The sequence below is a fragment of the Nelumbo nucifera genome, chromosome 5, assembly GCF_055504915.1.
Source record: "Nelumbo nucifera cultivar China Antique chromosome 5, China Antique-T2T, whole genome shotgun sequence".
Classification (NCBI taxonomy): domain Eukaryota; kingdom Viridiplantae; phylum Streptophyta; class Magnoliopsida; order Proteales; family Nelumbonaceae; genus Nelumbo; species Nelumbo nucifera.
In genome coordinates, this window is record NC_142653.1 from 41142431 (window position 1) to 41154789 (window position 12359).

The window sequence follows — 12359 nt, forward strand, 5'->3', positions numbered from 1 at the left end:
TCTTTTTCTTCTCATGAATATATTGATTTTCTATACTTTAACATGACAGTTATAATTTACTTATAAAAATTAAGGATAATTATTAAGGAAATATGGTTATGGAACCTAGGCAAAGCACCCCCTATCACCTGCCTTGGCGCCTTGAAGACTATGGCTATTCCTTGATTTTTGTCTCCAACTTATCTCTTTTTTGAATTATATATGTTCCAGTTGTTTCCTTAAAGACCACCTTTCTTCAAGCAAGCTTTTCTTTACCCCGATGCTCCTCCCAATACAAGGTGAATAAAAACCTGTCTAATGTAGAACAAATCAGATTGGATTCAATTTTTTATCAATAACACATTTCATTAATCAATCAAAAATATTAATTACAAAGGAGGAGATAAACTTTCTTATCTCCCCAACTGAGGCTTGAGCCCCATGAATAGAAGTTAGAGTTACAACTAAGCCCAGAACATAGATGCCCTCGCCACCCCTTGCTTAGCAAATCCATCAACAAACGAGTTAGTTGATTTCTTCACCCAATTGATCTTGACTTCCATGTCTTTAACCAGCCATCTAAACTTTCTCCTTTCATTGTTGTAATTCCATAACCCAGTATTGTCTTTATTTAGCCACCCTACAACCACCTTTGATCCCCTTCAATTACAAGTCTTCTTATATTCATCTCCTTTGCATTTTGAACACCTTCCATAAATGCATAGATCTTGGCTCTGAGAGAATAACCAACCCCAATTGGACCTAAGAATAGGGCTGAAACATTCCCATTCTCATCCCTAAACATACCCCCAACCCCTGAATGCCCAGGGTTCCCTCTACTACTACCATCAAAGTTTTGTTTCAAAAACCAGAGGGGGGAGGGATCCAAGACAAACTCAATCCTATTTTGACTTGGGTGCATCTAGCAATCTCTCCCCATTTCCTTAACAGATCATCGACTATATAATTTGTGAACAGCTCTAATAATTTTAGCCACTACACCGCCCTTATATGGATCATTTCTCTCGTATCTTCAGCACTTCTCTTTGCTTCGGAGAAAATCCTAGAGTTTCTTTCTTCCCATAAAGACCAACATACCGCAGCCCTTAGGCATCTCTATATAGTCCTACCCCTTTTTCAAATGCCACTAGAAAAAAGAAGAAGAAAAAAGGCTCTGCAAGTTCAACGAAGGGGTCTAATTACACCCAAAGAGGGAAGAATCCCATTCCCAAATAGTCTTTGCAAACTGGCATGGCACCAATAGGTGAAAACCAGTCTCCCTATCAGCTTTACAAAGAAAACACCTGTGAGGGGATAAACATGTCTTGGGTCTCTTCTTTTGGATCAAATCACTAGTGTTGATTCTTTCCATAAATGCTTCCCAACAAAAACTACCAACCTTATGAGGAATTGGTTTGTACCAAATCTCTTTGACAGGGAAAGGAAGACCCAAGGGATTGGTTGGTTGTGTTACAACTTTGAAGAAAGAGGCACAAGAGAAAGCCAAGGGGGGTGGGGGTCCAAATTCTAGTGTCTTCTTTTGTGGGGTCCAAGAAGATACTTTCAAGAAGACCTAGGAGACATAGAATGCTATTTAGGTCTGTATTTCTAACAGCCCTCCTCAATCCCAAATTCCACCCAGTCCCAGAGTTGGAAGAAGAAGGGATAATGAAGGAAGAAACTAGCTCATTTTTCAAGTCAGAAAAGATGTACAAGGATGGAAATTGATCCTTCAAAGGGGCATTCCCCACCCAAGTTTGTCCCCAAAATTTTATAAGGTTGCCTGAATTTAAGTCATACCTAATAAGAGAGGAGAAAACCGGCAAGTCATGGATGGCTTTCCAAGGTTATACACTTGTAGTCCTTGCCCAAATTCTAGCAACCCATCCGTTTTCCTCCAACCCATGAATGCTCGTCACTATGATTGATTGCAAATTTGACCAAGTAAAATTACTATAGGTCAACTACAACTGTTTAAGCTCACACCTTTCAATAAATTGATTGAACTTTCTCATACTTGTGTTAATTCTCTACCTTGGGTTGATAGTCTCTTCAATGAATCTAGCAACATTAAAATCACCCCCTAAACACCAAGGTCCTTCCCACATTACATGTAACATAATACATATAGGACAATAATCAATCAACTATATATTTGAAGCATATTCAAGATGTATTGTGAATTTACCATAACTTTTGGTATTCGCATCCACCATTATACAATATCTGGAAGTATGGACCAATGTTTCAAAAGGCATGTCTAGGCTTGGTGAGATTGGTACACTTTGAACCCAAGTACACCTCACCCAGATTGTTCCACATTTTGATTAATCAAAACATGGATTTGATGTTTAACAGACATTTACCGACTGTGTATTGTAGCTATGATGCTTAAACAATTTTTTTATCAATAACAAAAACTTATATTAATAAAATAAATAGAATTGCATACAGAACTCAAGGGAGATAAAATGACTTAGCTCCCCAGAGAACCCGAAAAGAAAATTACAGAACAGCCCAAAATAATTGACTCCTTCCCACCCCCTACTTTGCCAAGTTATCTGCAAAGGCATTAGTAGAGTTCTCGTCACCTATTGAAATTGAATTTTCAAGCCCCTAGATAACCACTTAACCTCTCTCCTCTCATAGCATACATCCAAAGTCCACAATCCTTCCTTAACCAATTTAATACTAGTTGGGAGCCTCCTTCAACAATCAGCTTTATGAACATTCAACTCTTTTGCCTTCCTTAAACCTTCTAGAAAGGCATACATTTCAGCTCTAAGAGAGTCACCCCTCCCAATGGGACCTAAGAACAATGCAAACACTTTCCCATTTCCGTCTCTGAATGCACCTCCTACACCTGAAGGTCCTAGGTTACCCTCACTGCTCTCGTCAAAGTTTAACTTACAAATCCTTGGGTTCATGGAGACCAATGGGGACATTCGGAATGTTTAAAGGCATCCCCAAATACTTCAAAGGCCATTGTGAAACCACACATCCCAAAACCTCAGCCCTCTCCTCCATGTTGATCCCCACTATATAGCTCTTATCAAAATTTATCTTCATGTTTAAACATTTTTTCCTATCAGGGACTTGCATGTACATGGATGTTATTTGTGTTAATAACACAATGCTTTAACCAGTTCTTCTAGTAGGTATTTTGAAATATTTTATTTCTTCAAATTTATATTTGCACATTGTTTCATAATAAAGTTTCTTTTTTTCAAAAGTTATTGTCTCACTTCACCAGGGGTGTTCCACTCCTTGCACCTCAATCTCTAAGAATCCCTTATTTCGTTGTGTTTCTAATTTTCAATGTTTGTGTTAATAAGACAATGTTCTAACTTTTTTTTATAGGTAACAAAACTTTATTAAAATTAAGAAAGAATAAAGTACATACAAGGCTTAGAACCCAAAAATAGGCCAGACTAGCCACCTACCCCATCTTCGTAATATTACAATCAAGCCTAAAACATTTGTTCACGACAAACCCCTTGTTTAGCCATTGCATTTACAGATCTTTGAACCTATTGAAAAGTTACAACTACTTCTCTAACCAGCCAATTTATCCCCTTGATTACTAGTCTATAAAGCCACATTACCTTGCTGTTGAACCCTATGCAACAGTTAATACCTCAGCTCTTATTTTGTTCACATTACCAATAGGTCATGAAAAAATAGTGCTATTACAGAACCATTAAAACTCTAAAGACCCCTCCCACCCCTGATGGGGCAGGATTGTTGACGCTGATTCCAATAATAGTTAGTTTTATGGTTCACCTCGAAGTGGTTCACACCATTTTTTGAAGCACTGCCACTTTAGTAAATGAACTGGCTACCATTCTCCAACCTCCAAGGACGTCATCATGAAAAACAGGCCAAAGATATCCACTCCACATTACTTTTGGTGCAACCAAATAAAACTTCCTTGGAGTGACACTTTCCATTAATGTCCTTGCATTCCTCTTCTCCCAAATCGTCCAAACAGTAACTGCTCTTAAAGCATCTCTACATGATTCCACCTCTTTTTTTTGTTGAAGAAATGTTGTTAGACTAAACAAACCTCTCTGTTACATAATTTGGAGGGGTCCACCTGCGACCAAAAAGCAAGAAACACCACTCCTAAACACAAGAAATAAATAGAAAGGAGATTAGTGAATGGAAAGATTACACACTAGCTAAACACAAGATACAAACATGTAGAGAGAGATACCAGCCAGGTCTCTTCTTCTGATGTCTTTTGCACATGTTGATTACCTCATGATACACCTCCCAACAGAAAGCCCTTATTTTAAGAGGCATGGAATTGCTCCAAATCTCTTTAGATGGAAAAGAAGCGCACCAATGAGTTAGGTTTGGACAGAGCACAAAAGAAAGAGGCACAAGAAAAGGTTCCACAAGGGTGGGTAATCCAAACATGACAATCTGGTCTACAGAAATCAAAGAAGACACCATCTAAGATTTTAATAGGGGCTTTCAAGTCTCTAAAACCCCTATGAAAATAGAGATCCCAATCCAGCCCATGAATAGAAAAGGAAACAGATTTAAACACAAGCTCAAGTTTGTAGGTTTGAATGGCATAAAGAGAAGGGAAGATGTCTTTCAATGGGGAGTAACCTATCCACAAGTCTTCCCAAAACAAAATTCTGTGAACAGAACTTGCATCATACCTGATGTAAGATAAAAATACAGAGAGAATACATATAACTTTACAAGGAGATGCTAGGAGGTCCTTACAACCACACCTTCATCCCATCCATTAACCTACAAACCATGAATGTTCACCATCACTTTGTGTCATGGTTTATCAGCCTCTATTGCCAATCTCCACAGCCATTTACCTAATAAGGCCCTTATTCTGATTTGCGAACAACAAATAACCAACCCCATTGCTCTTGCCTTTACAAACTATTCTCCATTTAACCAAATGATCCCTTATATTCTCTTCATCACCCCTGTCGTTAAGTAAGATTATGTCATCAGCAAATTAAAGATGTATAATTACTAGCTCTCTCCCAAATCCCAACGCTCCACCCCTTAATTAGTTTATATGAAATTTATACTCATTTGAAGGATTCTAGTGTTAATGGTTAGTGTACATTCTTGCAAGTTAGCATACAAAACCAATAAAATAACTTAAAAGCGTATAGGAATTCAATAAATTTAATATTTTCAAATTCCATCACCTAGCACCCCATGGTTGCCTAGCCTCCCTTAAGTGCCTTGAAAACTATGGATATAACATGCAAATGTTTTAAAAAGAGCAGTGGATAAAATTGTGAGACAAAAAAAAAACACTAGTAGTGGATAAAGAAGAGAAAGGATTTATGAAAAAATATATATTTCAAAAAAAGACAATGAAATTGAAGATAGACATGAGGAAAAAGTGCTCAAATAGCCATGAAAAGCAAAAAAATGATGATAGGTTAAAATCAGACCTTCATCTGCTGCAGTTGGTTCATAACAATCTGTAACAAAAAAAGGAACCTTTTCAACTTATATGAGCGAACACTAGTGGTATAATAAAGAATTAGAAAAATGTTCATGCCATCAAAATGTATGATTGTCAATTGTTAATGCACCTTCGTCTCCTCATGAGCACCAGTTGCAAGGGTTTCAAGTACTCTGATCCTAGATTGGTACTTCTCTTCGCGAGCCTTGTAGAGACTATTTTGCTGCAGATATGAGAACAATAATAAGGAATAGACAAAAAAAATTATCTTCAAAACAACCAATTCCTGAAATTATATTACAGTTCCCAAGTGTTCTGCCTGTGTAGCAATCCGCCGTTCAATCTCCTGCACTACTTTTTTCAAAAGACATGCCACACGCTGTGCAAAACAAGGAAAAAAAAACAATTTTTCACATTAGAGATTCTGTTATTGATCCACTGGTGGTTTATTATAACATCAAAATGTCTTATCATTGGGCATACATGAGCTATTTCCCCATTCTTCCTTTCAATGCTTTCATCTAAAATCCCCTTCACAACACTCAATAGTGACTGAGTTGGAGCATTCTGCAATAAATAAATAAATAAATAAACAATATAAACAAATGTGAGGATAAGGGGGAACATGATAATAACTTGGAGAGGCATAAAAAACAGAATGTTTATTATCTAATGATGAAACCAACTTGATCAATTACTGAGGCCATTTTACAATAGGTACAGGAAATTACCTCTAAACTGGTAGATTTCAACATTTCTGAAATCTTAGTGGCAGGGAGATTGGCATAGCATCTTTGTTTCAACTGAAATAAATCATGGAATTTATGCCCAACGTGATGTATTAATGCAGCCGAAGGGTCTACACAAAGAAATAGAAAAAGGAAAATCAACTGCTTGAGCAATAAAGCACATCAAGAGTTCACAATGCAGTCACCCATTTATTTTAAATCCTGTAATACAAGATTGCTTCATGTCTAGCATCAATGTAAGGCATCACAAGTTAATGGCCATATTAAATTATAAACAAAGGAAAATTCAGTTTATTTCATCTTTATCAGATTGGGCTTGCACAGAATCAAATTTTGTGTTGAGTTCGTTTTAGCAAGAACTATCTCAAAGCAGTAAATGTTCATATCCCGTTGCAAAAGACACAAAGTACATTTCTTGATTTCCCAAACTTAATCAGATAGTCAATTTCAATTATTCTTTAGCATGGCCATCTAAAAAAGTGCAAATACTGATCTCTATTGTATACAGCTATTTCTTCCAATCACACATGACAATTAAGGAGGTGCAATTTTAACAAATACAAGAAGAAAGAATGCATTAAAAATATCTCTATTTCTACTTTTTATAAGCAACAGTAAAAAGTTTTTCATTAGACAATCAAAAATATTCCTTCTTATCCAATAGTTGATAGAAGGGTACAAAAACAGTACATTAAAAATTATTAGAGAGTCTGAACTTCTTGCAGTGTCTGAGCTGTTAGGATTGTTGAGTTCAGTTTGTTTGGGGGAGGGTGGGTCAGATTCTAGAATTTGGGGTCCTAATACCGAAGGGTCCTTTTCTTGTAAATCCTTTCTACATTCGATGGTTGCCACACAATCTTTTCATTTTCCAGTCAAAAAAATTTGGTGCCCTCCTATCCCCCCTAAAGTCGGTGCTTTTTGTTGGGAAGTTTCTCATGGTTGTATTAACACCTTTGATGTAATTCAAAGGAAAAGACCAAACTGGTGCTTGTCCCCTAACTGGTGTGTTGTGTGTAAATTGAATGGTGAGACTGTTTTCCACCTTCTTATATCTTGCCCTTTTGTCAGTTTTATTTGGAATTGGTTTACTTCCCTTTTTGGGTGCAGGTGGTCCCTCCTGACAGGGTGAAAGGCTTATTCAACCATAATGGTATCAGTGGTATGACAAGGAGGGGAAGGATTCTTTGGAGATGCACTAGAGCAGCAATACTTTGGACCATCTGGGAGGAAAGAAACAATAGGATTTTCGAAAGTAAAGAAAAATTCAAGGAAGCTTTAGTTGAAACAATAACATTGAGGGTGGCTCACTGGGTAAAAAGTTTGAAGCTGTTTTCAGCTTTCAAGGTTGAAGATTTTTTCAGGGTGTGGGGACTCATTGCTGCTTCATCATCTATGAGATGACAGTTTGTTGAGACTTGGTCCCCTCCCAACAGAGGGTTGGAAGAAATTTTGATGGGAGTTGTGTGGGTAACCCAGGCCCTTCAGGTATTGGGGGGGCATTAGAGACGAAAATGGTTCCATCATTGCCCTTTATTCCGGTCCTGTGGAGGTAGGTGATGTGACAAGGGCAGAGTTTCTAGCTGCAGTATATGGGGTTGAGAAGGCTAAAAAGTTGGGGATCAATAGACTGAACATCGAGGGAATTTCAAAAACTGTGATAAAATGGTTGCAGAAAGGGGAAGGGGTGACATGGCAGTTGAAGAATGAATTCAGAAGATTTAAATGGATGTCAAGGAACTTGTCAATTCAGGTGGGATGGGTAAGGAGATCTGCCAACAGTTTGGCAGATAGCTTAGCAAAGCCAGGGGTTCACAGAACAGATATGTTTTGGGCACACTTGTAATTCTATACTGGGTCAGCTTACTATGCTGATTTCTTTTGTAACTTATTGTTGTATCCTAAAGTATTTCAATCAATAAAAGTTTCAAAGTTATTGATCAAAAAAAAATTATTGTTTGTGTTCCTTTCTTAATTACACTTATGTCTCCACTTGCAGCTGGCATTAAACCATTTAGCCTGTCTGACCATATCAAGCTAAGCAAATTCTGGCAACACTGATCATGGTTATTGTTTTGTGTTACACTGGTTGAAGGATTGAGTGATATATGACTATGATTGAAACCAATATTTGATGTTTTGAGGGACACATGGATGAATTGTACAAAGGTAGTTAATTCTACTAGAACTAAGAAAAACAGAAGTGACAAAATTTCCACTATCATACTTGACAAAAACTCAAAACTCCTAAAATATGAAAATAATATATGAGTAGACAAAAATAAATACTAAACCAACCCCAAATGAGATGTAAAATGGACAAATATCCCTATTATCCAAGAATAGAAAATATATAAAATTCACAGATATTTCTGATTTTAGTTATTTAGCTTCCGCACCAAAATATTGTCTAATACAATTAACTAGTCAAAATGTCTCTCATGGAAGAGGGACCACATTGAATGGTAACTTTTCTAGTCTAGTTATCAGATGAGAGCACTCACTTTCATTGCAAGGGTCCCATATGTTTACTCATCTGATAGAAAATTCAGAAAGACAAACAAAACAAATTGAGGTATGCCCCCCTGTAATATATGTTTCTTGAAATTCTAAGAATAAAAATAGGCCATAATCCAATGTTGGTCACAGCTATCTGGGGTCTTGGGAGGGGTGGACCAGGTATGGGCCTGAACTTTGGCCTTTTTGTCAGCACAAAGTGGACATCCTCAGATTCAAACCCACAATATCATGCTTGCCAACCCAAGATTTTACTATTACACCAAGTAAGGGCCCCTTATTGCAATTCTAAAAATGATTCTATTTACTGCCCATTTGTTTCATGTTCTTATGCTTCTAAGAATTGCAAACACTCTCTTCTTCTCCAACTAAAAGTGAAGTTTGATTGAGGTGTATTGGAGCTGTTATTCTTTAGTCCATTTGGAAGAGATGAACGCTATAGTTTGCCAAGAAAAGAAAAAATAACTGGATATTTTGATAAGAATCATTTCTTTGAAGTGTTGGGATCGTCACTGGAATCAATAAGATCAATTGAACAGTTCAAATCAACAATGGCAAGTTCTTTAAAGTGTTTCCAATCCCATGAAACAACCACCACCTTACATCTTGCTGAGCTTTCAAGCAAAAGTCTACACAAAGGGGCGAGTGCAAATGAACAACCAAGATATACAAACATTTGTCAACACATAATACATGGCCTTATCTTTCTAATAACAGTTGATCTCCATGCTTGATGTGGATAGGTGGAGAAAAAGAGAACTTTTTCAATTTAAATGAGTTTGAGTGAATGGATAAGGTCCATAGGGTTGGATAAGGATTAGGCTGGGCAATGGGTGTGTAATGGGTATGGGTGGTTAGTGGAAGGATTGCACTTCAACCAATGTCCAACCCAGCCCACCCAATTGCCACTCCTTATCACTAATGTCTTATGTGCGCTGGTGTCCTAGAATTAACACTTAGCTTTACTTAACCTTACATTCAGCAAGTCTACTAAAGGTAGCAGAAAATAGCAAATGGCAACAAACACCAATATTGTTTATCTGATGGGCACAACCACTTGAACTAAGAGTAATAATAAATGCCAAGCCTTAAGGCCCATAGAATTGAGTGCAACTGATAAGCCTTTCTTGTCAGCTTCTTGTCACTCCTGTTTTAATGGTCCAGTAGTAGACGAATGGATGGCTAGTTTGATCATAACCATAGATACAGGTTTTAGGTTATCAAATGTTGATAGGAATTACCATTAATAGAGCATTTGGAAACCGCCTCAAATTGGATAGACGGTTCATTAGATATGATTACTATTGCATTGGTCATTGTTCAATCCCACATTCCATTTGAGCCTTATATTGCTATAACCAACCTTGTATGGGAGTTCTCCCAATGGATAATAGCCATTCACACTTTTAATTGCTTAATCATATACAACTTGCCAATAGTACAGGGTCTATCCAAAAATGTAGAGAGTTCTTTTGGACTGAAATTTTTTACCACGAACAAACAATGTCTCCCTTCATGCCACATACTAAGTGCTATTTGGAACTTTTGTGGGTGCTTAGGAAAGCTTGCCAAATGGCTCAAGTAGCTAACTTTTAACGGTTGAGTTGTTTAGACAAGAACTCTAAACCACTTCAAATACGCATTAGAAAATGCACCCAAAAAATCTCTAAGAATCACAAAAGGCATATTCCTCTCAAAATCAAACTAGCTTAAAACAAGCATTACAAAATGAATGAAAAAGGTGTACTCTTTCTTCCTAATCCTACCGTTTCCAGACCAAAGTCAAAATCTGTAGTTTCTGGTTCAGTAAAAATAAATTAAGACTCGTAAGCTCCATCACCTCCCAAATTGGCCACCGGAAAAAGCAAACTTCCAATCTAAAAGATACACAACACTGAGTAGATCTCAAAAAAGACCAGCCAATTCGAGAAATGACTTCACCACAGACTCTAAGTTGATAGATTACAATTTCAGGTTTGGCATTCCAATTTGAAACACTAAAATAGATCTCTTTACAGCTACATTGCACGTAAACATGATTAAAACTCCAAGTATCAACACTGACAAAGCACAACATAAGTTTATACACTTGTATGAAAACCCGACAATAACTAAATTTCTCTCTAAACAGTAAAAATTATCCCAAAAACAGTCGTTCTTGCCACAATAACATACATAGTCATCATCAAAGATACACACATGCATACTTATAAAAAAAACCCACAAAACAAACAAACCCTAACTGGTGAGAAAAATACATAAAAAACAAAAAAAAAGAAAAAAAAAGCAATAATACAAGTAGACATCTGGACCTACTGCAAGAATCAGCCCTAAACGGGATAACGGAGTCCTAAACCACTAAACCCTGTTCTTTATGTAGTCTTCGACCGGCGGAGCTTAGCAGATTCGAGCTCAGGCTACAGAAACGGAGATCTCCAGGAGTTTAGCTGGTCTGATTAAAATAGTTAAAATAAAGTAAAATAAAAGAGACGAATTTTGACGTCACCTGCAAATCAAGTTGACACAGAGGTCAAAATCCCGCAACCCTTGCTCTACTCCGTGTCTGCTTTTCACTTCCTTTAATTTCTAACAGCTAACAGAAACTCAGAAAGTATTTGTAACCATGGGACAGGTGTGAAACATGTTGGAGGAGATATGTTTGAATATGTCCCCAAAGGAGAAGCCATTTTTATGAAGGTTAGTTCTTCTTTTAGGTCTTGAGAGGGGTAGACTGGATATGTCCCACGATATCTAGAAGAGAATTACATTCACCAAGAATCTCTTTGTAGTATCAAGTCATTTAAAGCAAATAAAGTTTACAAATCAAGAAAGTCATAATGTCTATTAGTCCTCAAATCAAGGAAGTGATAAAACATAGACAGAGAGTATTTAGGAAATTAAAATCCACAGTATTATAGGGTACATTTTCGATATGTTCTTTCGTGATTTAATGTCTCCAAATATATATATATATATAGATATATATATATACATATATATATATATATTTTTTAATTTTCGTGATTTTTGTAGTGGATACTTCATGACTGGAATGATGAAGATTGCTTAAAGATTTTGAGAAACTGTTGGAAAGCCCTACAAAGTCAGGAAAAGTGATCATTGTTGAATCAATTCTTCCAATGGCTCCAGAAGCTAGTTACCGCTCTAATAGACTCGGGCTTTGCTGGTTGTGAAATTGTTTGCAATGCTCTAATAGACTCGGGCTTTTCGGTCATTCCTTCAAAATTGACCAAGCAATTTATACTTGAGAACGACCCACAAATTATCACTAAGGTTCAGTTTGGAAGGAGTAGATGGAAATTACAAAAATGTAGAGTGTAAAACCTTGTATTTTGTATGTTTTTATACAATGAAAGGTGAAAATTTATATTTACACTCTTTCCAAACTCAGTCTAAGCTTCTGCAAGTGGACCATTTTACCTGGGTTAATCTCAAATATGTCCTTAAAAATCAAAACAAGGTAGAGCATCCTTTCGCCAAAATAAGATGTTTCTCTCATCCAAGATAAGACAAGACGGGATACGATTAGGCACATTGGGTGAGCTTAAAGCACTTAAAATCCGAAGCTAAAATGGAACAAGCACTTAAAAAAGCCAACCAATTCTGGCTTATTCTTTAAGTGTTTATTATCAAAATAATCA

General features: G+C 36.8%; 1 protein-coding gene across 6 annotated transcripts in view; it reads right to left on the reverse strand.

Moving 5' to 3' along the window:
- Window positions 1–11584, reverse strand: part of LOC104587564 (kinesin-like protein KIN-14K) — a 31725-nt gene extending 20141 nt beyond the window's left edge. The window contains exons 1-7 of one of the 6 annotated variants that reach the window (XM_088887689.1): window positions 11204–11470; window positions 11014–11114; window positions 6166–6293; window positions 5918–6001; window positions 5736–5813; window positions 5565–5657; window positions 5421–5450 (exon numbers count right to left, since the gene is read on the reverse strand). In XM_088887689.1, the coding sequence (XP_088743815.1) occupies window positions 5421–5450; window positions 5565–5657; window positions 5736–5813; window positions 5918–6001; window positions 6166–6189 (309 nt within the window). In that variant the 5' untranslated portion in view covers window positions 6190–6293; window positions 11014–11114; window positions 11204–11470. Of the gene's footprint in view, window positions 1–5420; window positions 5451–5564; window positions 5658–5735; window positions 5814–5917; window positions 6002–6165; window positions 6294–11009; window positions 11115–11203 lie in introns of all 6 variants that reach the window. The other 5 variants (XM_088887691.1, XM_088887692.1, XM_088887694.1 and 2 more) reach the window with 5 other exon arrangements.
- Between the last annotated feature and the right edge of the window lie 775 nt (window positions 11585–12359).